The 26437-nt window shown below is 45.0% G+C and overlaps 1 protein-coding gene across 13 annotated transcripts in view; it reads left to right on the forward strand.

Moving 5' to 3' along the window:
- NRP2 (neuropilin 2) overlaps positions 1 to 26437 on the forward strand; it is a 116212-nt gene that overhangs the window by 11944 nt on the left and 77831 nt on the right. For 12 of the 13 annotated variants that reach the window (XM_003820782.6, XM_063595240.1, XM_008974234.5 and 9 more), the window contains 2 exons: positions 4035 to 4212; positions 22670 to 22851. In XM_003820782.6, coding sequence (XP_003820830.2) covers positions 4035 to 4212; positions 22670 to 22851 — 360 coding nt within the window. Of the gene's footprint in view, positions 1 to 3905; positions 3924 to 4034; positions 4213 to 22669; positions 22852 to 26437 lie in introns of those variants that run through there. The other variant, XM_055109006.2, reaches the window with a different exon arrangement.

Here is a 26437-nt window from a genome sequence, read left to right on the forward strand (position 1 = left end):
TTTTGTTCAAGAAAAAAAAAAGTACTTAAAAAAAAACAAATAAATTTGAAAGCTACACACCTAATTCAGTCCATTCTTTGAATTACAGTTTGTGAAGCTGAGCCCCAGAAAGGTCAAATTGAGTGAGTTAAGAGTTGGGTACCATCTCCCATCTTTCTGCTAATGTCGATCCCTCCCTTTCCTGGTAACCCAGTCCCATCACCCCAGACTCACCTTTTACAACAACTGGGCCCTCTAATCCCACATTCAGCCAATGGCCAAGTTTCCCTGGTTTTGCCAAGGACTTTTTCCTTCAGTTCAACTAAAGCGAGGGATCTGATTGGTCTTTTACCAAGCTGTCGTGAAGTAAGCTATAGTAATCAGATTATTTGCTACAGTCAGGCTTCAGTATTTAGCAAATATTATTGTCAAGTTCAGGTTATCCAGTGTTCCTTTAAAACAATGCCAACTACATTTTTCTAGAAGGCAGACCAGATTTTTAAAAGATCTTCTTTTCCCATTCTTAATACTTCTTAAAAATTAAATATTCGCAAGGAAAGTGATTGGGTTCTGTAGGAAGGTGAGTTCTTAAGTGAAGGGGTACAACATCCCTTTGCCTTTTCAGGGCTATGTTACCCCTAGGCAGCGGCAGATGGTACTTAGACTACCAGCAAAACAACAACACTTAAGAAGGAGAAAAAGAGCAAGACAGAAAGAGTTTAAAACAATCTGATATTTTACATTTCAACTAAAAACACCTAAGTAGTCCTTATAAGAGGAAAATCAGAACTTGGTGACTTCAGAACTTAGTGTTCTCTTTATTTCCAATTACATCTGGAGCTGTCACTTTATTCCTTTCAGCCTTGGGCCTTTCTCAGACCTGACCTGGCTCATCCCTCAGCCTTCCCTCCCAGATATAGGAGAAAATGCTCTAACAGTCCAAGCCTGGATTTTGCTATCTCTCTTCAGGTGATGAATTTGCCCCAGGTGAAAGGTATTCACAAAATAGTTGCAGAATGAAGTCTTTTGTCAACTCACCCAGCGGGCTCAGTAGCTCAAACAGGGTCAATTTCCCCTCTGTACATGGAGATTGGCCTTAAGGGTTTTGCCCTTGAGTTCAACTCTCCTTTGGCTTAGCTTGACTCCTCTGAAACAGAACAGCAACCATGTATAAAGTTCATTGTGGAACACAATAAAGACCTACAAAGTAATGGATGGTATAGCTCTTCAGAAGAAATTTTAGCTAATTTCTATTGGGACATGTTTGTATTTAGGAAATGATGTGTCCCCAACCCTAGAAAGGAAAGATCAGTTATCAAGAGGAGAAGTAGAATGATTAAGTGTGTTTTCTTTACAATTTTTACTGATATGTTTCAAGAATTCTGTTCTCTCCAAGAAAAATAAAAACAGAAATTCTAGTATTTATCTTTGTGGATATATGTTTGTGCAAATGATGTGTGATATTTTATGAGAAGGTGTGAACGTATGTATAGGACTAAAGTGTGAATTACTGATATGTATATGTACTTGAAGTATGTTCAATATCTATGTTTGTGTGTGTTTCTGGGTGTGAATGCAAGCCAAACAAGAATGTGAATTTATAAATTTGTAAGTATTGAAAAGGTTAACAACACACAACTGAAGCAGATGTTCTAATGAGTTCTCTGATACTTCAATAACTGCCCTGATTTTCTTCAGGTAAAGAAAGGATAGAAAAAACGCAATGGATGACTCCTTTTTCTTTTGGTTTAACAGCAGACAGTACAGACTATCAGCTATGGGATATATATATATAGTTTAATTTTTTTTTTGTGGTCGTGGTGAAGAAATGATCACTTCTGCTGTAGATGAGAAATTAAACCTTCCTGCGAAGAAGTTTCCTGTCTTTATTGCTGATCTGTGTGCCTGGTCTAATTACTAAAAGTTTAAACCTGGGGTGTGGGGAATTGAGGGAGAAAAGTTCCCCTTTCAAGAGTAATTGGAGAGAAGTAGAGGAAGGGATGGGGAAAGGAGGGAGAGAGTGTGGGTGGGGAGAGTGGAGAGTATGTGGAAACCATAACAGTTACTAAACAGGAGCTCAGCTCAGGTTTCCTCTGACGAATTCCAAGGCAAAAAAGTGTGGTTTGGGGTGAGTTGGTGGCAGGGCTGCAGTTTTCTGCAAAATAGCTGGCAGAGGAGCTGGACCCGGTAGAAAATTCCCCCTTCTGCTAGTTGAGTAAGAGCAGCTGGTGATCTGTGTCCTCACACCTCTGCCTTCTCAGAGGACCGCTCCACCCGATTTCATATGCATAAGCCAGGACCGACGGGCCTCAATTTGGCTGGCTAGATGCCACTGGGTTCCCAGCATGGGTGAGTGGTGTGGGCACCTGGAAAGCCTATGGGTATTGGCTGCAGAGGAACTGGGCCTCATGGCTGGCCTCATGTGGTCTGGGTGGGAGGGATGAGCTCATTGTCTTCATGGGCTGGGGTGGGTGCAGGGTCATTAGGTAAGAAGATGATGTGCTGTGTACCAGCCTGAGGAAATGGCTGCTTTTGTTTTCCACCCAGTAGGAAATGGACCTGAATTCATTCCATTCTGGGCAGTTCAATACGGCACAGTTTGAGCTCGTGGAGGCTTGATGCCGAAAAGGCTACTTGTGTGGATTTGTGTCCCAACCACCCGTGTGCAGTGTGCCCATCTTTTATGCATTTAAAGCCTGTCAGGCCGGTAGTCTAAAGCAGAGGTCTGGGAGATAGTAATGCCAACAGACATGGGGAATAGTAAAGTGCACCTGTAGAGTTAAAAAATGCATGACCTGTTCCCTCAAAGAGTGAACACAGGAGAAAGACCCATCCTGGAGGGCGGCTGCTGAGTCGTAATACATAATTCACGGGCCCATGCTGCTCCATGCAGATGGCGATATTAAATCGTGATTGATGCTAAGAGACACACACATCTCAGGAAGGTCTCCGAGAGGCTTCTGAATATTTCCATGTCTCATGTGCCTTCCCAGCTTCTGTTCTACTGTGGTATTTAAGCAAAACTCCCTATTTCCCAAGAATCCCTGCTGGGGATTGCAGAACTTTACTCCCGAATAGATGAGATTCCTCAAATGTCATCACCCACCTTTGGAGCCTTTGAAGGTGGCTCCCTTCCCTCCCAGGCCACATGAAGCTGTCTGCCTCCAGCCAGGCACTGCAGGTACAGGGAGCCAGCCCTTCCTGCAAACGGCCAGTTATGGCTGGACAAAGCAGCAGCACACTCTGGTGGTGGTGACCAGGCAGGAGGGACAGTGGGCAGACAGCGCAGAAGAAACAGATGTTCATTCAACACAAAGCACCTTTGTCGAAATTCCAAGGCTAGAGCCAGTAGATTCTCTAATACAGATTTTTCCATTCGGTGTATAATGAAATAATAAATCAAATTTGTGGTATATATGGAATTAAATGTTTGGGGGGTTTGCATTTTTTTTCTTAAAAAAAATTTTTAAAAGGCTGCAATCACCCTCCAGGGCCTGTTCTGGCCCAAAGCTGAAAGTGCTTCCTCTGCACCACATGTAATTGTTACCAGGCTCGCTTGTGGGTCGGCACCACAAAACCACCATTGTCAGTTCCCAGAGCCCTGACTGCTGGCTGCCTGGGCTGGGCTGGGAGACACCGAATAAAATGAAGGATTTATGAGATAAAGATAGAGATAGGAGGTTGAATGAGGAGAGGAAGATGGGCCAAGGAGGGGAGGCAGGAAAGGCAGGGAGGCATGTTGAGTTTGCAGTCCTCTTGTTTTTTTAATCGCAGACCACATAATTGAGAATATTTATGGCCATGTTCTGGAATACTTTCATCTGTGTGTGTGTGTGTGTGTGTGTGTGTGTGTGTGTAGTTGGGTGGGTAGGGGGAGGGATGAGCTGGAATAATCTCTTCCACCGAATGAGTAAGTAGGTTAGTCTTCTGGACTGCCATAAAAGGTCTGTAAAATAGTTTTAATCAGACACTGGTACAGAAGAGAAGGAGGGAGTGTGGGGGGAAGAAAGCTGTAACATATTTGAAGTTCTTTGGGTTGTTGATTTCTCTTTCAGACCCACCGTGCGGAGGTCGTTTGAATTCCAAAGATGCTGGCTATATCACCTCTCCCGGTTACCCCCAGGACTACCCCTCCCACCAGAACTGCGAGTGGATTGTTTACGCCCCCGAACCCAACCAGAAGATTGTCCTCAACTTCAACCCTCACTTTGAAATCGAGAAGCACGACTGCAAGTAAGCACCGTCCTGTCCCACTGTGTATCCCATCCATGAGATGCACATGCCCTGCCCCCACCCCTGCTCTTGTCACTTCTATCACCCCTCACCCCAAGACCTGCTGCTAACCAGTGGTGGATCCTGGCCCCAGAGGAAAACCTCAAGGGGCATTCCCTTTCCAGGGAAATAAAGGTGTGGCTGATCCCACAGTATGGTGGAAAGAGCCTTCTTGAGTGAAAAGTAGAGAATATTAACCTACCCCCAAAGGCCGGTAGTGGAGGAGAATTTCCATGTGGTGGCAGGGGCTGGACTACAAAACTCTACTCTTGACTTTGGGTTACCTTGCACTTGGAGATCTCCCCATTTCCACAGCTGCTACATGTATAAACCCCACCCACTTCCTTAATAAGATAGTAGCTGTATCCCCAAGTGGAGACTTCCCTCGCATCCAGCCACGCAGGATCAGCCTGTTACCTTATATAGCGGTAACTGGTTTCCTTACAGAAAAAAAAAAGGGTAAAAAAAAAAAAATCTAAGTAGTTCTAAGATTCACATTGGTTCTTGATAGCTGTGCTACACAAGTTAGAGTCTCAAAGTCAGTGTCATGGATTTATTTAACAAACACTCTTCTAATTGCATTACAAATATTAATCCATTTACTTTGCACAGTGGGCCCTGGGAAGTTAGTGCCATTATGATCTCCATTTTGCAAAAGAGAGAAAACCGAAGCACAGAGAGTTTAGGTCAGTCACCCAAGGTGACTCAGCTGGTCTTACAACATTGGTTCTGCCACCCTGGAAATGTGTGGCTTAGGAACTCCCAAGTGGACATTTAGACACTTGGGAGTACTTTAGAAATGCCATGTTACTACCGAGGTCCCTAAAAGTTAAGGTTGGGAAGCAGGCAGCATGTCTAGAATGCAGATGTGCTTTAAGCTGTCTACTGAGCTCCATCTTAAAGTCTTTTCTCATTGGAAATAAAGTGAGAGTTTTTGTGCAGAAAAGAATGTGCCAACAGTCATATTCTGCCCCAAATGAGCGCCTACGGAATGCTGTTACTCTGATAAGTATTCAGTGCTCCCATGTGATTCATAAATTGTCTAAGCATTCCTTGCTATTAAGCAAGGAATTGCAAATACTGAAAAATTAATAAGGGGGCCAGCTGGCAGGACAGGTACCAAGGAGAAGGCAAAACTCCTACAGGCCAGGTCTGGGCCAGCACTTCCTCATGGAGGAAACAAGGCCCCTCTTTAACTAGTGCTAGACTGTGAGGCTCAGTGAATTGATGTCATTATTATCCCCCTAGGACTAATTTGCACCTACATAATGGTTTTCTCCTAACAAGAGGTAGCCTTTGTTGAAAACCAAAGGGTTTCCCGGATGAATGCCTCATGTGACGAAGAGTCATAAGATGAAGTTTCTAATCCCAGATCCACTCTTGACTCAACGGATGACATAGGGAAACTCATCAGTTCCTCTTTGTCTAAGTTACATGAGTACCCTGGATACATTTGCTCAGCATCCCAAGGCTTCTGATTCCCTGACAGTGAACTTTATCAAAGATTTCTGTTAGAAGAGCTTCTTTATAAGGTGTTTTGGGCTCTGATTCCTCTGGCTGGACTGCAGAAGGTTGGCACAAATGGAAGCATAATGTACAGAGAGAGCCTGGGTCTAAGCTCAGAGAAATTTGACTAAGCACCTTTCTCTACTAAGGGCCAAATTCTGTTATGCTTATGACAGCAAATCTCCCAGGGAAATTGCCAAGAGGTCATCCTATGTTGTATTCATAGTGGCAGAGGGAGAAAGCATGGCTTTTGGAAGGAAAAACTTAGGAGCTAGTAAGCATGGCTTAAAACATGTTGGGAAGGACGAAAGGCCAGAAAGGCCCTGCTTTGGGTTGCAGGGTACCCCTTCCACGGACAGGACTCAGTCCCAGAGATGGGGAGAACTGAAGGTTGCCAGAGACTCTGACAAGGGGAAGAAGAAGGCATTGCCCCTTGCTGGAGGTGGAGTAGGGGAAGCCAGCAATTTACAGGGTTATCTTCTGGCTTATCATCCTCGCTAAATCACTTCCTGTTTTTCTCCCCATTCCATGACCTCATGTATCTGGTTTGAACCTAAAAAGTGAAGGAGGTCAGAAAAAAATCTTTCTGGGGTCTGTTTCTCCCAGTGCCAAACTGTCAGAGAGGCTCTGTTGGGATTAAGCCTCATCCACTTAACCTTGTCATTAATTCTCTGTTCCTCCCCCCATTTCTCCCCCACTCCCCATTTCTCTCTCTTTCTCTCTCTCATTAATTTTTGTATTTAGAAAGACACATCTGGTTTTCTCAGCCTCTCACTCTTCAAGGTATTTTTGACATTTCCCCTGGCCATTTGCATTTGCCATAAATGGGCTTCCCCTCCCCACTGCCTTGTTTTACTTTCTTGTGAAAGGAACAATTAATCTAATTGAAGTCCTGGAAGTTCTGTCTTGTTCCGGCTCTCCCTCTCTCTCCCATACTGCATTTTCGTTCCAAGGGAGCTCCTGGGTTTGGAAAGCACTCACTCTCCAAGGAAATTAGCCTGCTTTCTCCTTTTGTTTTGGGTGCATGCTTCAAATTGGATTTGGCTCTGCAGGCCCATAAGGTGGATACTTCCCAAAAGAAAACTGCCTGGGCTGGTCTTCCGATGACAGAGCACAGCAGCAATGCCCCAGCAAAAAGGGGAACTGAGCAAGAAAGTCAGGAGAAGCAGCCAACTCAGCTGTGGAGACAGAGCAGTGGTCAGCACACCCAACCTCGTGTTTGCCCGGGTTCTTCCTATGTGCAGGGTTAACTGCAAAGATTGCCCGGAAGCCTGGAAACAGGGCCCTGATATGAAAGAATTTATCCTGGGCTGTGGCCCCTGGGCCCTTGGCTCCCTGTATACCTTGAACTCTACATCCCAAAGGTTGAGACGGTTGCTGAGTAAACCCCAGATAGACCTTTTCCCCTAACCGTTGCTTATTAACTTTGTTCCATTGAAGCTTGCTGTCTGCTTGGAAAATTTCACTCACAAGCCGCAGCTTTGCCTGACTCAGTGCAATCCAAGGCCACCATCTCTGGTGAACTTCCCTTGACTCCTCCCTCCAGTCACTTGCAGAAATGCAAATCCTGGGCACCCACAGGCTGTTTTGGGGCCTGTATAGAAGCTGTGGGCAGAAACCAGAGGCCACTGTGGTACTGCTGGACTCCTGCAGCCAAAGGACAAAAGGGCGAGACTACAGGCCGTCTGGGCAAACAGAGAGAAGCCACTTTATTCCCTGTGGAGTGGAGGATGCTAGGATGTTGCTGCTCCGGCAGACAGAGGCCTTTCGCTTGAGTCATCAGCCGACAGACTGAATGTTATGGTTTTAGAAACCCATACACAAAGTTGAGTGGTTTTTTCCATTTCTAAAATTTAAAATGTATGTATTTTTAAAACACCCACCTGCATGTAATACACAGCTTGTTCAGGAGTTCTCAAACAGCCCCAGCACCCACCCCATCCCAGAGGCTCAACCAAATAAAACCAAAACCAAGAGGCTGGGTCCTTTTAAGCACTGGTAATTTCTACCTGTAATTCCAGCCCTTTGGGAGGCCGAGGCAGGCAGGTCACCTGAGGTCAGGAGTTCGAGACCAGCCTGGTCAACATGGTGAAACCCCGTCTCTACTAAAAATACAAAAAAAATTAGCCAGGCTTGGTGGTGCGCGCCTGTAATCTCAGCTACTCTGGAGGCTGAGGCAGGAGAATCACTTGAACCTGGGAGGCAGAGGCTGCAGTGAGCTGAGATTGTGCCACTGCACTCCGGCCTGGGTGAAAGAGTGAGACTCTGTCTCAAAAAAATAAAAAAAGAATTGATAATTTCTAGATGGGTGTCTTGATGGGTCTCAGAAAGTGCAAAACCCACTAGCAAGAAATGAAAGAACATTTCTTAGGCTAAAATCCTCAAGGAAGTCTACATAAATGATTGTATGTGCTATGTTCAGCACAGCAATATCTCATTTACCACGTATCATTGAAGAATGACATTCCATTTAGGTGAAGTGTCCACATACTGAAATATCCACCTTTAAAGTTCTTAAAAGAGAACTTTAAAGAGTTCCAAGAGTTCTTTTTTAAAGGATTTCTGATAAAGAACATTCTAAATCATGTGCTGCACTTCCCTGTCTTTTTAAAACCTACAATGAGAGGAGTCAACTTTTTCTCAATGATTCAGGCTTTTAATTCTAAGCTTCACTTTTGTGACAGCAGCCAGTATTGCCATAATTGGAACAGGCAGATTAAGATTTGAATTTTTATTGACCTTTTAAACTTCCCAGGCCTCAGTTTCCTCATCTGCAAAGCTGTCAGAATAATAAATATTTTGCAAGATTGCTCTGCCTTTTTATGTAGATGCCCAATAAGTTAGCAACTGTGTTAGCATCATTGGACTTTGTCAGGGGACAGTTTGGGACTATTTTCTATCAATCCTCCTGCTTTCACACATCCTGTTACAAGTATGCCTGTCTCCTGTAGCCTTCCCATTCTGACTTGTTTTTGCTTTTTTATTGGGTTATCAATTTTGCTTCAGGAGCCCTTGCTGTCTCTTGGGAAGTTTAAGTTCTGGGACCTAAGTTTGCCCAAGCCAGTGCAATCCCAAGGCCAGCATTTCCAGTTGGCTTCAGCCAGCCAAGCTTGAAGCAGAGTTAGGACTGGGGAGTGATCCCCAAGTGACAAAGCGTAAGAGCAACAGAGGATGGAGTTCTCAACATCAGTGTAGCTGCTCATAATCTTTTCTTCTGAACTCCCCCACACCCTTATATTCTGCATATTTAAGGTTTTGGATATTTGCCTCTAAGTGTCCTAGATAAACAAGGTGCTCTTGTGTTTATTTACAGCCAGAGGGGCCCTCTATATCTTAGAAGATATGTCTGTTTCTCCCAAAGTAAGAGATGATATCTTAGAAAGGTAGCAGTTTCCCAGTTGATAACCTGATCATAGTAAACAGAGAGATCAGACCAGACCTCAGTCATCTGGCCCCTCCCCATTCAGCCAGCAGCGTTTCCCTGTGCTCAGTAAACACCCTCGATTCCCTGCAAACAACCAAGCATAGTTTTACATCTGCGTGAGCCCCCTGAGTTCCCAGGGCTCCAGCCCTCCTTCCCCTCCCTCCACAGTGTCCAGCTGCAAGCTCCCATCTTCCTCCCCTGAGTTTCCTTGCTTCCTGCAGTTCTCTTTTATCACCCTTTCCTCTGAACTCCCAGAGCACTTGATGTTGCCTGAGTCCCTTGCTTTTTGTTCATATGTGGTCATCTTGAGTTCTCAGCAAGTAAATTCTACAAGGGCACAAAGCATGTACTTCATATCTAAACTCCCATGGCACCTAGTCTAGGAGGGTGCTAGGCAGGTGTGTGCAGGTGATTTCGTGATATTTTTTACATTGGAAATGCCAGGCAATAGGTCAGCATGAGCTGAATCTGTGTTGGAAGGCAGACAGATCTGTGTTCCCTATTTGTCCATCTGGGAATATGACATAATCTTAGGGGGTAGGACACAGGCCAAGAATGTCACTAACTGATTTGGGACATGAGTCTCTCACCAACAAAATGGCAATAGACCATTCATTCATTCATCAGGAAATAGCTATTAAACAACTACTATGTGCTAAGCACGTTGGTATTATTGGGAATACAGTGATGAATAAATCATATTCTTTTCCCTAAAGTCACTGTTACTCTTTCCATTTTACAGATGAAGAAGCTTGGGCTCAAAGAAGTTAAGCAACTGGCCCAAGGTTCTACTCCCATAAGTGGCAGAGAAGGGTTTTGAAGCCAGATACCCTAGTTTTCAATCTCTGCTTTACTCTTGTGCTGTCTGCCTCCCTGGCATCATGCGTTTGGCAGGGGACATGATATGGACCTGTTACGTGGGCCCACAGCATCCAGGTCCAGCCTAAGCTGGGAAGATCAAGGAAGGCTCCCTGGAGGAGGTGACACCTATATGAATTCTAAAGAATTTGGCCAGGCAGCAGGGAGTGTGTTTGGCTGGTGTCATAGGCAGACAGCAGCATGCCCAAAGACAAGAAGGAGGGAGGGTTTGATGCCTTCAGGAACCAAAATAATTGAACATGCCTGAACCCAATTTCTTACCAGTGAGCATTGTAAGGGTAGACTAAAAGGGGCTGTCCTTGTGACTTGCTGACACAAACCCTTTTCCCGGTGAAGAGGTGCCTGAGCAATACTATTTAATTGTATTTCCTGGCCAGACAACTTCCACCATCTCCTTAGGAGACAGGGTGGTCAGGAAGCAGGAAAGACTGAGATGATGGGGACTCTCTGCTGTCCCCACCTTCCCTGTCCATTGTAGGGTCTCTGCAGCCTCATACCCTATGTCCAGCGACGCCCCCCCCCCCCCCCGGCACCAGTGGAATGCCTGAAAGTGGGGTTTGGCCTGGGAAAATCCAGGTAACACTTCAGATTAAGCTCCTCTTGTCAATTTCCTGCTACACAAGACTTTCTGAATCCAAGTCTCTTTCCTATGAATAGAGGGCGGGAGGCCAGATTGCCCAGTTGGAGGTGTGGCTTCAGCTGGTCTCCGTTGAAGTCTGAAAAGCCAACAAAGCATAGTGAGAATTCTGTGTGGTTCAAGAGGGTGCCTTGTGCTTGTTGAGGAGAGGCCGTTGGCTTGATCACTCATGACACTATTACTGACGTTATTATTTACTGCCTGCCCAACCACAGAAATATTCTGATTCCCCTAAGGAGCCAGTGAGCAGTAATAATTTTCTGTATTGCAACAATCCTCCTAATGACAGAAACAGATCCACCTCCAGGTACGTGGTGGACGAATGGGAGCAGCTGGCTGCTGGCCCCACACTTACCAACCTCGACCACAGGGTCCACCCAGCAACTCCACCTCACCCATGGATCAGGGGGAAAAACAACTCACAGACTGTTCTCCTCTTACCAAGGTTAAAACGCAGCTGGAATTACTTTGGGCAGTTTGTTTTTAAAAATAAGTGTTGCAATTGTAACTGTCTCAATGCAAGCTTCGCTGTGGATGCCCTTCTTAACAATATGCTTTATCTTCTGACTGAGAAAATCACTTGAGATTTTATCATGCGCAATCCCACTTGTTCTGCCTCTCCACCCTGGCACCTTCTCCGAACCCAGAGATCCCAGAGGGCCAGCATCTCACCCCATGTAACTCCATGTAATTCTCCCATCTAATTACACCGGCTGAGAGTCTGTCTTAAGAAATTCAGTGGGAGCTCCAGGTGTGGAGGGGATAAAGAAGAGATGGAAATATACCAAGTGAAAACATCAGATTTTTCTAAAAAGGGATTTGTGTATTTTCCTGGAGTCATGAGTCCTATAGAAAAAAATTTATATTCTTTTTGTTTTGTCCTTTTTAGTGGCAAGGGATTTAAGCCTTTGGATTAAGAGAAACTCAAAAGATAATTTAATTCCATTCTTATACTTCTGCCTGGATAAATAATTCCAGAAAAAAAAAAAAGATATCAGCTGCCCTTGTCTTTCCTTGCAGAAAAGAGCTTCTGTAATCGTCCTTCATTATGGGACATCGTGCCTCACAACTCATCTCAGTTGATTGCAGAGTAGATGGTTGTATTTAATTTACATAATCAAAATTTTTTCCTAGAAGGAGAATCCCTGAAAAATGTTAGCTGGGTCAAAATAAAATTTTCTAAAAAGAAGAAGGAAAAGGAAAAGGAGAAAGAAATGTGAGTTGGGCTTAGGTTTGGGAGGGCAGCAGAAAAGCATGACTTTTTTTATGCCTCTTTTCGAGCTTTGTAGCCAAGCATCTTGGCAGTCTCTAATATTTTTCTACTTTTTCCCACTGGGGACTCAACTGTATGTTTGTGGGTCACGTGGAGGAACTCTCAAAATTAGACAACAATAGCAAACATTTATTGAACTCTTGCCAGACATCAGGTCCTACCCTAAGTTTTCTATGTTTAACCGCCACAGCTGGTACTGGTACTACTATTATCCCATTTAACAGATGGAGATACTGAGGCCCTGAGAGATCACACAGATAGTAATCGTGGGGCTGGGTTTGAAGCCAGGCAGCCCAAAGCTGCCTTTGTATACCTGTGTCAATCTGCTTGGAGCTGTCATCTGCTGTCCCAGTGCTTAGGTATTTGGGGTCTCTCTGATTTCTTTAGATATCCTTGACAAGCCTTTTCTTTTCCTTTTCTCTTTTTATTCCTTTTCTTTGCCTCTTCCTGCCATGCAGTCACCTCCGGATGCCAGCGGGGCAGTCAAGGAGAGAGATCTCTTTCTGTGTCTTTAAATACAAGCCGGAGGCCTCTCAGTCCATCGTCTCTCTCTGCCTCCCTGTCACCTACCTCCTACTCCCCCAATCCCCCCACAGCCCCGCTCACCATCCTCTTCAAATTCCCTGCCATCCTCACCACCACCTTCACTCTCCATCTGGAGTCCAAAGATGTGAGGGCCAGTAATAGAGTGTCAGCGGAAGTAATTGATTCCTCACACCGAGAGAATTCGCCTGCCTTTAGTGTCAATGGAGCTGAACCAGAGTCTTGGAGGGTGAGCGAGACATGTAAACAGTCCGTGGCCGAGCTGTCAGGACGAAGCCAGACACACCAGAGAGTGAACAAGGGGGGAAATGGTGGAACAAATAATTGTTTTATTGGAAAGGAAAGGAATAAATAATATTTCAGCCCAGGAATTGGCAGTTTGAAAGAGATGGTTGAGAGCTCGGAGCAGAAGGATTCGTGATGCAGGTTTTAATGGAAGAGATTTTCTTTGTCTCAAAGTAGGAGGTTTCGTCCCCACCCGACCCCCCCCCTCCCATTATCATCATTATTATCATTAAAATAATTACTGTAACAATTACAGTTGATGAGACCTCAGGTTTATACAGCACCTTTCATCTAAAAGTTCAAAGCGATTTATCTATGTGTCATCTTTTGAGAGTGGTAGGAGGGTAAGAAAGTATTATTTTGGGGGGTCATCTGCTGGGAAACTGAGGTCCAAGCAGATACAAGATTTAGTCCAAGCCTCAGGGCAGGCTGCTGGGTTAAATGGTGGGGTACTGAGTTATCTTCTTGGGGGCCTTTTCTGCTGTACTCTTCCCTGCCTGGGCCTTTATACACACGTGGCTCTTGAAGCTCATCCCCGGCACTGATGCCTCCTCCCACTGCCAGGGCCTCCACTGGTCGCTACAATATTGTGGCCAACCAGCCAGAAGCTCTGTGCGCAAAACAAACAGCCTGCTTCTGGCTGTGAGATGAATAAAGATCCTTCAAGGTCTGACTCACACAGCTCCCATCCTGCTTAGAGACTTCCTGTAATCTGGTTCCCTTTCTTGTAGAAGCTCATGTCCTTTCTAAACATCTTTCTTCATGGTCTTATGAGGCTCTAGCCAGGAGCACCCAACATTCCTAAATGCTTGCTTCCTCCACCCCCAACAAACCCCAACCTGTTCTCTCAGAATGGAAAGGGCATTTCTGGGATGGGGAGAGAAGGTGAATGCTTTAACATGCCTCACATGGCCCGGGCTGCCTGTGCAGCATGATGCTTCAGAATGCAGCTGTCGAAAGCATAGTCACAAACGGAAGCAGTTCCAGCTGACTGGCCTCTAAGTGCTAGATTCAGAATCTCCGCCCTGGCGTGGCAGCAGCCCTTTTCTGCTTGGACATTAGTGCAGGCCCATCATTTCCACACCATGGTGTTTTTTGCACAGTAGTGACAAGTTTGCCCCTGGAGCCAGGAGAAGCTCCAAGCTCTGTAATCTGAAGCTCCAAGTAAATGAACTCTAAAAGGGGGGCCCATCACACCTGCTACCTACTCCCAAACTGTCCCTTACTTGGATTTCTGCATGGCACGTTTTTCAGATGAGTTTTGCATCTTCCAAGTTTTGTTAGGGAGGCTGGATGCCAGCAAAGAGGAATAGAAAAATGATATGGAGCCTAAATCCCTGGAAAAACAAAAAGGACTTTTCTGTTGCTATGGTGGATTCCCTGGTGCCCAGTACACTTCCGTTCCCAGCAGGCTCCCGTTTTTTGGACAGATGGGGAAGTTATGATTTGCCCTCACAATTGGATCCCCTGGGAGCCAGAATTAGTGTGAACACCTATTCCGGAGGGAACTGTTCACCCTGCCGAGTAAAGGGGCACTGCCAGCACACCAGGGGCCCCAGACGCTGTGCTCTGATTGCCCTTCAGTGATCACCCATGCAGGCAGCCCCACCAGGCACAAAGGCATGATTCCTGTTCCTTTTGTCAAATGAGGCCAACTGAGGCACGCAAGCATGATTGACCCAGGCCAGCATAGGAAAATTTAGTAAGTCCTGGCCCTGCTGGGATTCACCTTTACACCTGCTAGTGCTGCTGCTGCGGCTGAGAAAAACAGAAATGGAAAGAAATTGTGGACTACTCTTCCTTTGCACTCTGGTATCATTCCAGAATGCTAGCAAGGGGCCCTTTAAGTTGACTGCAGAGGGTGAGGATTTTATAGACACAGAGCAGACCAACGAAAGACCCAACACTCATGCTGAAAGCAGCCTGCCCCCAAAGCCTTAAACTTCACATTGGCACCGGTTGCCTAGAAAACCATTCCTTACATAAGCAAACATGTTTCATCCAAGTGGCCTCCAGTATGTGTGCTGGTCCAGAAGCAGAGCAGACCCGTGACCACACGGCCTCAGGAATGCGCCTTGCTGGCCAGCCAGGTCAGCGAGGGAAATGGTATTCACCCAAAGGACCAGTGCAGAAGTTGGGGAGGCTTTGTTGTGTGCCCTTAATTCTCTGAAAGTTCACCTTCAGAGAGACTTATCAGACGCGTTGTCTGGAGTGGCCTCCTTCCTCACGTCGGGAGGCATTCTTGGCAGCCTGCTCCATGAGGAACAATGAGATTGGTGGGGCCCTCACCATCATCGCAGGGCCTTTGCGGAAAAAGAGCCAGCAATTATAAATAGATGTTATTTGTCGTTTCCATTTTCTTGCCTTCAAGGTTTTTTGGAATAATTCCTTCAGTTTGTTTTGGGTTATTCTCTCTGTGTACTTCCTTTGGTGGGTGGTCAGACTTCCTCCTTTCTGAAGAGCCATGGTGACCCTGGTTGTGAGGGGATTGTGGATAAGAAGCTCAAAATATCAGCGATTTGTGGTGGGAAGAAATGAAGGAAGAAAATACAACTGCAAACAGCCACTATTAAAAAGGCGCTTAGTACTGATGCAGATACACAAACAAATACAGAGTTTGGTAACTGTTTGAGCCCTTGGCGTTAAATAGCAAACAAGAATAACAGCAGCAGTAACAACAAATGGCTATTCATGGAGCATGTACTGTGTGCCATACACTGTGCTGACCCATTGATATGCATTAACTCACCAGCCTCTTGGGAGCTTGAGCACCTTGCTATCTAAGACAGCAGATGGAGGACGAGTGGTTTTGAACATAGCCTGGGCTCAGAAACACAAGTTTGAAATAAAATCTCGAAAACTCAAGTGTCTGAAACACTGTTGATGGATTTGTGCAGGGGGATGATTTTTTAGAAACCCAGCCCCCAAGAAGCGGGGTATTGAGACTGCCTCTAACTGTGCTTTTCGTTTCATCTTCTCCTGTCTGGCTCCCAAGGTGTCATGTGTGTGTAACTCTTCTCTTCTCCACATCCACCATCCTGTTTTGTTTTACGCTGGTAATAATAAAAATAGCCAGGGGCTCTCAGGTGCTTCCTAAGGCATCTGGCACTGTGCTGGGCCTGCATGTACCTTCGCAATCCTGCCACCACCCCCAAAGGTGGAGACTGTTATTATGTCCATTTTGTAGATGATGAAACTGAAACTCAGGTTAAATACCTTGTCTGTAATCACACCATGAGCAAGTGCCAGAAAGTAACTGGGTCTGTCCACAAAGCCCACATGCTGCACTTCCCAGGTTACACAACACCCTCTTAGGTATGTTTCCGTTAACAGTAATTTAACGTTTCTTTTGTCACAGACCTTTTCCCTAGAAAAATGTGCCTACTCACAAACACAAAATTTCAGCAAACAAAGATAGAGCTTCCCCAACCCACTTACACTTGTGTGTAGGCCCTAGGAGAAATCCCCGCATTTAAGAATATGTGCTCTAGATGATAGCTTAAGAGCTTATAAATATACGGGATGCTGCTTTCTCACTCCATGGGCCATATGTTCACATATGGATATATATGTGCTTATAAAAATACTCCACTTACAAAAATTAATATGTTATCCCATCTGAACTCTTACAAGCTAGATTTCTGCTGGGCGAGTCTTGAAATCATGGATTCCAAATCCGCTCACTTTTCCTGTTGGTGATTTGTCTATTAATTTTGGTAAGTCCTTCAGCCTTGTTTAAACAGAACAACTCAAAAGAGCAAGATTCTGTTAAGTCTCTTACATATCTTACACCCATTTTGTGGAAACCTAACTGAGGCCATAAGGATTCTTTACACCTGGTACCTGCTAATGCTATTGTGCTATGGCAATCCGGTATTTTCATTGCCCTCAGATCTTCCTCCCACAAGGAGACAAAGGGAGGAAGGGAAGGTCTCTGTGCCCTGGAGTTTGACTACTTGGGTTCAATGCCTGTCTCTGACCTTTCCTCCTCATGTAACCTTGGGCAGGTCACTTAACTGCTCTGAGCCTCGATGTCTGCATCTGCAAATGGATGGTAATTGTAACAGGGCCTGGTTTGGATGAAATGAGGATTAAATGAAATAATATCTGAATCAACGGCCTGGCCCATAGTAAATGCTCAATAAAATGTGAACAGTTTGCAGATATACCAGCTTTTTAGTAAATGGGTGGTACAGATGCAAGGCAGAAATTCAAGGAAATGAAATTTACTTTAAAAAGTCTGACCTGACAGTGAGCTGACTTCTCCATAAAGGCTAGGTGACTGTACTGAGCCTAAGGAGCAGGTGGCCTGGCTTCAGGCCTGAACCGACCAGAGACCTCAGCATTGTGCAGATCTGCCTTGCAGCCTTTTTAGGCATCATGCAGCTTCTTTGTTGGGAAGTTGTATGTGACAGTGCTGTTTTTTTCCTCCTAATTTCCTCACAGGTTTTAATGTAAGGATTAATAAGACAGTGTTTGTAGATGTCTTTGAGCCTCTTGGAAGAAAGGCACTCCAGGAGGTGATAAATTCTCTGGCCTGGATAATCTACTCATGAAATATGGAACTTTGAAAGTGTGAGAAAAATCTCAAATCACTTTGACAGCATTTTAATTATAGTTGATTTGTTTGCCGCTAATAGTGAAAATGCTGTCAGCATGATTTGAGATGTTTCTTCCACTCAAAATGTTATATTTCATGTTTTTGAGTCACAAGGCAACATTTTCGTTTTCAGATACAACCAGAATAGCTCAGTAAATGTGTTGGGGCACAAAGAGAGTATAAAATGGATCAAACTCCACGGAAAGCATCATCGTAGCACGCATTCTTCTCAACATGGAACACCAGCCTGAAGTCCCTTATTCATTTACATTTATTTACTCAACAAAAAGTGAATGAGACCTCCTACATGCCAGGCACCAAGGGAGTGTTGTAAATTCAGCAGTGAAGGGGCAAGGTCCTTGCCTTCATGGTGCTTATTGTCTGGTGCAGGAGACAGATCATAAACAAATAGGTATATTGACAAGACCTTTCCAGATTATAATCATAGCTATGAAAGAAGTAAGACGATGGTGAGATAGAGAATAAGGGCATGCCGTCTGAAATAGGGTGGTGACAGTAGGCTTCTCTGAGGAGGTAACATTTGTCCTTAGGCCTGAAGGATGAGCAACAACCAGCCCTGGAAAGCACCAATGAGGAGTACTGCAGGCAGAGGAAAGAGCGCTTGCAAAGGCCCTGGGGTTGGAAAGAGCTCACCATATACAAAATGTCTTCAACATCTTATGATCTTATGATGAGCAGTGTGAAAGGAGGCCTTGCTTGGTTGGCAAAGGTTATGATGTCAGGACTTGGGCAGAGATGTTCTGATACGTAGACCCAAAAGAAGGGGCAGAGTATTCTTCCTCTGAAGACCTAAGTACTCTATCTTCGATACAGAAATCCCCTTCCAAGTGGTTCTGTGTGGCATCCCTAAAGCTGGATTCTGACAAGGGCCAGACATGTTGGTGCCCTGAGAGAAGGACCTAAGCTTGGTGAATCTTCCAGCACAGGCTCCATTGACTAACCCAGCCTTTGGTGCCCTGCTGGGAAGTGTCAAGCGTGGAGACAGTTATGGAAACTAGAAAGCCCTTTTTCATGTTTGCCTAGTGATGAGAGGAAGAGATGAGATTGTTGCTTTTTCATATCTCTCCCATGGACTCTTAAAATTAACTTCACTGTCAAAATTTCCCATGGCCCAAATGTAGGTTTGGGGAGAGAAATGTAAGACTTTGAAGTTGAGAAAGAAAGTAGAGAAAGCATTCTCTAGACAAATGCTCACCATGCAGATGTCCGAATCTGTGAGGAGACAAATAAAAAGGCACTTGGGGAACCGTTTTAGAGAGAAAATAAAGAACTGGGAGTAGAGATGGCTACTTCAGCTCAGGAAAAAAATAAATAAAACAATACAAGGTAGTGTTAAAGCTTTGAAAGGAATTTTTCATTTAGGAGAGATTATGAATAATGAAATGCAAACACTCTAGTTAATATGTCTGTTAGCTGGTTTATGTTGCCTTCTGGAAAACGAGTGATACGTTCTAAGAGGAGCAGCTTTTCAAGTTATCCTACTTGACTATCATTGGGGTGAGCTCTGAGTCTGTACCCCAGATTCCTTTACCAAACACTGGATATTAGACACTAGATGCAAAGCCGTATTTATTCCAAAGCCAGAAACTTCCTAAGCCTCTGCCTAACTCTTCACAAATGAACCTGACAACACTGAAATTTCTAAGGAGATTTACTCCAGCTGTAGCAAATCCCTCATAATAAAAAATTTCCCCAAATGAGTCAGTCACACAGGAGGTAAATGAGACATTCTGTATGAAGTCAGCATGTCATTTGGAGTGTGCCCTTTATATAAAAGGCCCAGCCAGAAGACCATGTGGTTAAGTGGGGCTTGTCCACAGGGCAGAACCAGAAGACTGGAAGTTGGGGGGATTTCAGCTGCCGAATTGTAACTCTGTGTCACTTCCCCTCAAGCAAACCTTATAGAAAAATCTAGTTTTTCTAAGAAGTTCAAGTAAGGTTTGTTGATTATTTGCTTCACAAAAGGATTCAGCAGAGGGGTCCTTTAACTAACAAGCTCAGAGAAAAAATTTATAGTATGATTGAATTATATGAAGCTTTTTCAAAAATGCATCCCTTCTCTATATGTGTGTTAGATACATAAGGATGTATTTGTTGCAGGCAGCATTACAAGAAGGGATTTGGGGTGGTCTGTATCCGTTGAGTAAATTGAGGCAAGCTTGTAACAGTGGCATTTGTTGGGCAGCCCTGCTTCATTGCTGATTCTGTTAATCCCCTAAATGACTCCATGGGTGATTAGGCAACCAGATAAAACCCTCTCACTTCTGATGAACAAGCCAGTGGGATGTCAGGGCCTCTCTTTGTCCTTCCTAGAGAAATTGGCAACACAAAGACTGGAACTATCTGGTGAAGCTTTAAAAAAAAGTTTAAAAAATTATTTATTGAATGTGGGTCATGTCCTTGGCACTGTTCTAGATGTCCCGACCTACTGTGTCTCATTTATTCCTCACTCCAGTTCTGTGACATGGATGATGATGGTGATGATGATGAACTTCCTTCTACATCTGCTAAATCATGACAGCTGGATTCTTTTACAAAGAAGAGAGAAAAAATTACCAATTATCCTACCACCCATGTCTGTCGCCATTGTTCATATTTTAGTAGTCTTTCAGATTTCCTCTGTATGTTTATGTGAGGAAATGTATGTATACCTTTTAAAACATACTTTTAAAAAATCTCCTTTTTAAAAAGTTAACAGTATAGCATGAACATTTTTCCATAAAAACAAAAAATTCTAGACCTGCAGACTATTGATTGTAGCAGGAGAGTATTCCATTTTATAAATATCCCAGATGGATTCACCCTCCCTCTACGGTTGGGCTTTGAAACCATTTATAAGCAAAATATCCTCCCACTTTTTATATTTTTTCAAAATATATGCACGAAGATGCATATGCATCTTTGCACAATTGTCTGATTATTTTCTTAGGAAAAATTCCTAGCAGCAGGATTGCTGGATTAAAGGCTATGTACATATTAACTTCTGTCACATTTCACCAAAATGCCTTTCAGAATGTTTGAACAGATTTCCATTCCCGCTGATACTACACCTCTGCTCATTTGTTCCATTTCTGAAAACAGGGTCGCTTCTGCTCTGTGGCTCAGCCTCCTTGCCTGTGAAATGGGTGTGAAAATACAACAAATCACAGTTCACATTTACTTAGCACTCACTGAGTGCCAGACTATGGACTAACACTTTAGATAGATTAGATTTTGTCATTTAAGTCCCACATCAACCCTAGGAGAAGATTGTAATATCCCTACTTTACTCTTTTTCTCCCCATTTCTGAGGCTCAGAAAGGTTCAGTAACTTGCCTGAGGTCACCCAGCTAAAAAGTGGCCAAGCTGGGGTGCAAGCCCAGCTCTGTCTGCTTCTGGGATTGGGACTCTTGCGCTCTGGGCCATGCATTTCTTAGTCCAGATGAGTTGTCTGATTAATGAACATGGGTAGCAGAGCCTCTCAACCTTTGTGCACATTGCCAGGGCATCACCATTGCTCACAGGAATGTGTCTGTCCAGCAGTGCTTGCCTTAGTGTGAAAATAGCACGGAGGGGTTTTCTGGAAGGTTTGGGAGTTTCCCCTGAGAACAAATGAAGCGTCTTTTTACTTTTGTTTTGGAAATGAGGAAGCATGTTTTCAAAGTCAGCACCATCTCCCACACTGAAACCACAGACCTAAACAGATTCCCCAACCTCACGTCCTTCTCAATCTGTGACCATCTCTCCATTTCTCCCTGGGGGTTGAAACTGCCATTTTGACTTCTCCAGACTCTAAGGAGCTTCAGCGGTTCTTTTTGGACTGTGGGAGTCCAGCCCTGTGGGGTCTAAGAATGAATTAATCCTGGCCCACTCCTTAGACTTCCTTTACAGGCCTATTATTTGAAAGTGGCTAAGTAACATAGCTCCTGGGGGCTGAAGTGAGGCCTCAGGCCTCCCCAGCTCACACCAGCCACTCCTTCCGGCAGCCGGCAACCCCAGATCCTTGTATGTGACAGGATCCTTTGGCAGGCACATCCCACAGAAGGGTGCATTCCCAGCCCTCTCCTTACCCGCAAGGAAGAGATTTCTTAAGTGTTGCTTTAACAGGTTGATGCAAAATAAATAAACAGAAAGGGAGGGAGAGGGAGATGGATGGTTTTCAGTAAATAATGGTGCAGCGGCCAGCAGTTGGAAAGGGAGCTGGTGGGAGGAAGTTTCCCACCTAAGCAGTTGTGACAGGAGTATTAACTGGGAGCCCAAAAGCAGCACAAACGCAGCACAGTGAGGACTGCCAGAGCACATACGGGGGCTGGAAAATGTGTGTCTGTCAAGATAAAATGGTGCATTATGTTTGCACCTTCCCATGAAGGAGCCAAGGGTATCTTTGAGGTACCTTCTTCCCAGCCCTGGCCAGTTTGACTCTGCTTCAAATGAGCACAGGCCTCCACTTCAGGAGGGCAGCCTGCCCTACCTCTCACTGAGGCTAATAGTTGTGTGCACGTAGACGGTCGGCCCCTGGAGACTCACCCCTGCTTTTGGAGAAAGGTTTTTATCCCCTTATCTAACATGAGGCTGATTCCTTTTAAGAACACATGTTGACTAGACACTGCTGATGGGAACCTCGCAGAGTCATCTTAGGGAGGCGGTGGCCCACGGGTGGGGAGTCTTTGTCACTAACAATTAAAGAAGGGATGGCCCAGGGGAAAATTGAAACAGGGGGCTGGAGGGAGATGGGAAAATAAACAAATGTCTCTGAAACATCCCCCGTGTGCCTGGCACAGTGCCTAGCCCCTTACATATATATATTTTTTCATTCTATCTTCTCCCCAGCCTTGTGGAGTGGATATTTTTATCCTCATCTTACAGATGAAGAAATTGATGCTCAAAGGGGTTCAGCAGCTTGCAATGTCACAGAGCTAAGAAGGAGAGACTAAGATTCTGAGAGAGCATAATGGAAATAAAAATGGTGCTATTGAAGGAAGAAAAAAATGTGTTTTGTGATATTTGATAGAACGATGCTCCTGCTCTTACGTGGGCAAGAGATAAGGCCTTCCAGCCATGTGTTTAGTCACTCTGTGGCTTTCACAAAGCACAACGACCTGCAGTATCTCTGTTTGCCAGTCTGTACAAGCAGACATAAGTGCCCTTCGCTTATCCATCTGAAACACCTGAACTTCTGCAAATGAATAGAGAGACATAAGTGGGAGCGACACAGCGGTCCTTCTCATGTCCTTCGAGTGATCTTTTCTTGTCTGTGCCATCCCCACCCAGGTATGACTTTATCGAGATTCGGGATGGGGACAGTGAATCCGCAGACCTCCTGGGCAAACACTGTGGGAACATCGCCCCGCCCACCATCATCTCCTCGGGCTCCATGCTCTACATCAAGTTCACCTCCGACTACGCCCGGCAGGGGGCAGGCTTCTCTCTGCGCTACGAGATCTTCAAGACAGGTCAGTGTGGTCACACACACGTAGGGGCCGGGAGATTGGCGTCTTAGAGAAGAAGGAGGGACAGCACCCAGTGGGCTGAGGCACTGGGTAAGGGTGACAGTGTCATCCAGCTTGAGCATGGTGAGAGGTTCAAGGTGAACCCACAAACATCCTGAGAAGAAGAGCCAGCTCAGATTATCCACCAGCTTAAGGGGGCGGGCTGTGGGTGGGGGGGTGGGGTGGGGTCAAAACAGCCATTGTTTGTGGTATTAGACAAACAGAAAAACACTTCTTGAAAGAATTGGATTTTTGTATGTTTTTTAAAATCAAAATAATCTTCATGGGAAAAAGCAAAACTCTGATGACTTTCTCACGATTACTTCATGGTCTAATGATGTCTTTATTTGGAACTATATGGGGCTGAGGACATAATCTTTTCATTGTTTGGAGTCTCTAAAGATCTTGCCATGACCTCCAAAATGGGGTCACACCATAGCTTTTAAATTAAAATAAGGTTCCTAGAAATTCCCCTTGGCAGTCCATGTTACCACCTCTGTCCATTGAACCCCTACTCTCTAAATGCCAATGAACTTGACTCCCTGAAAAGCAATCAAAAAATAGCAGAAAAAGAGTCAGAGGGCACTGCACTTGCTTTAAGTTGACTGCTTGATTTCCATCAGGTCCCCCTTAGATTACTTTAGGGCCTGAGAATATGGGCCAGTGCTCATTTCCAAAACTAAATACAGCAGACTTTTATTCACAAGACCCCGCTTCATCAGCTACACTCAAGCTCTCCCAGTGGTGTGTCCTCTTCTGTGACGTGTGGAGCTTGTTATCTCGAGGCTAAGGGAAGCATGTCCTCCAGTCCTCCCCACCCACCACCCACTCCCTTCCTCAGAGGCTCCCCTTCCATCTATGTGTGTGTCTCCCCTCTCCCCCCAGCAGCCCAAATTTTACAACTCGTGGATGGAGTCTGGTTCGAGGGGAGGTTGTCAGCCTTGTCATCAAGAGGCCCAAGACCGGCGCCTATTGAGTTCAGTGTGAGGGGAACTATTCATATATATTTTCTTTTTCACTAAACAGTTCTTGAAAGGAAGTGGTAGCTGCTGAAAGCACTTTTTATATCCACTCTGTCTAAATATTTGTCGGATTTGTCTGCCCGAGAACAAGAACGTGGAATCAAATGAAGGGGTGGGGCAAGGGGACTGTGTCATGCAAGAGTGGCAGCCCAGGCTGCTGCAGGGCACAGGTCCCAAGAAGGTCTCTCTGCCTTGGGTTTTCATGCTCCTGACTATGATGAGGTCACAGGGGCTGACAATCTGTGTGTCCAGTGGCTCAAGCTGTTGTGAGGCCCCTGAGTAGCTTGATCCATATTCCCCTGAGTCTTGTGCAAAATTCAGATCAATGCCACCAGCACCAGTGGAGCATCCTCTGCTGCCGAGCAGTGGGGAGAATAAAAGAAAGAAATAAAAGGGGATGCTTGCTCTCTTCGGGTTGGAGAGGCAGGTGTGCAAACCCTTTGCACGTAACAGATTCGCAGGTGATGTTATTGGATGAGTATGTATGTAAATTGAAAGGAAAACTATGATATGAGGCAGAATGAATAAGTGCAAAGTAAAGGTACAATTGACATGTGGTGGTTATGAAAATGGGGGAGCAGTCAAGTGGCTTAGCAATCGAGGGGCTCCAGAGAATCTATTCAATAGCAAGGTCCCTAGTGCTAATGCTGCCACTCGGCTGCACTGTGCTGGCCATGAAAGGAAAACAGCTCCAAGCAAGATCTTCCAGGAAGCTGGCCAAGGGAAGTCAGAACAAGGGTGAGCAGGGCCATGAAAACTCAGCCTTGGTCTCACACCACCCAACTTAGTATTTCACAAGGCATCATGCTACATTCTCCAGAAAGCCACAGGAAAAGTCAATGTTCACTCTATCCATCATGCAAATTTGAAAGGAGGATATTAAAAGATAAAACATGTAAGAGGGTATCATAATTCAATATTGCTGTCTTGAGGACATGCTGAAGCAGGATTTCAAATGAAGCAACAAGTCTGTGAACTGCCTAGAAACAATGGTGCCAGCCAACGGAGCTAGGTGGCTTCAGCTTGGAGAAATGGGGTGGCCTGCTTTAAGGATTGGGGTTGCCTAGTGAAGAGATTGTAAGAGAAAGCCCTGCCAACAACAGCCACACTCCTGGCAATGTAAGAGAGCAGATGAGAGCCCATAGACTTCTCAGGGCCACTCGTACCTGCCGTCATACCCACCTGCTGCTGGAAGAGCAACTGTCCGCATGACAGTCAGTCTTATATATGCCGGGCGCAGTGGCTCACACCTGTAATCCCAGCACTTTGGGAGGTTGTGGCAGGCGGATCACCTGAGGTCAGGAGTTTGACACCAGCCTGGCCAACATGGCGAAACCTGGTCTCTACTGAAAATACAAAACTTAGCCGGGCATGGTGGCACGTGCCTGTAATCCCAGCTACTTGGGAGGCTGAGGCAGGAGAATCACTTGAACCCAGAAGGTGGAAGTGGCAGTGAGCCGAGATCATGCCATTGCAGTCCAGCCTGGACGACAAGAGCGAAATTCCATCTCAAAAAAAAAAAAGTCAACCTTGTATAAAGTGCAGAAATGTGCAAGGGAGCAAAATTCAAAACAGAGAAGTTTAGAAAAATGAGCATTCATGCAGGTGCCTTGTCCTATACCCACATTTCCATTGTTGGAGTCAGGAGAGAAAATATACAAAGTTTACGTCATCCACAGAACATGAAAGAAATGGGTGGACATGCTGAAGAAATCCAAACAAACACAGCTATGTTTGCTAGTCGGATTCATAGAGAGGAAGAAGCGGGGGAAACTGTAAACACAGATACGCAAATAGCCATACAGAGGGCTCTAGAAGCCTTCGATGGTACATTACCCTGGTGAGGCTCTGCTGTAGGACCCACAGTGTGAGCGCAGACCAGGGCATGTGGCTGGCGTGGAAGGTTCATGTCTGCCCTAAGTGAAGTGGTGTATAAAAGATTCTATATGTTACCAGACTGTCTACATTTAAAAGGGTAAGCCAGAACAACTTACATACTTAAAAGATCTCAAATCAAGATACCATGAGCAGAACAGAAAAAAAAAAAAGGAATTTTTAAACGTAAAATGTCACATTGAAAACAAAATCAGTGGAAAATGTGTGTGTGTGTGTGTTTGGTTTTTTCCAGAAGCTCCTTTAACCATAAGTTCAAGATTAGGTTTTCTTTCATGTTTGCCTGTGACACTTCAGAAACCGACATTTTTGGGGTCATTCACAGAGGTAGAGAAAACTCGGAGTGCCTACTGCCTCCACTTCCTGAATTCAGGAACTGAATTCACCTTCTGCGGGGAAGGCAAACTCAGCTTTGGGTAAATCCACTGTGTTTTAAATGTCTTGATACCTATAGATTCTTCTACTTGCAGAGTTATTGTAAAATTCACAGCGGAAAAACAGAGTGGACATTTTTCATAGCAGAGTCTTTTCCTATGAAATCATTCGCTGCAACCCAAATCCCCCAGCTTCTGTAGACAATCTTAGCCTTGAGTGGGCTTGAGTATTTGTTGACTTGAGTTCTTCCTTTAACCTTT

The sequence above is a fragment of the Pan paniscus genome, chromosome 13 (genome assembly GCF_029289425.2).
Source record: "Pan paniscus chromosome 13, NHGRI_mPanPan1-v2.0_pri, whole genome shotgun sequence".
Classification (NCBI taxonomy): Eukaryota; Metazoa; Chordata; class Mammalia; order Primates; family Hominidae; genus Pan; species Pan paniscus.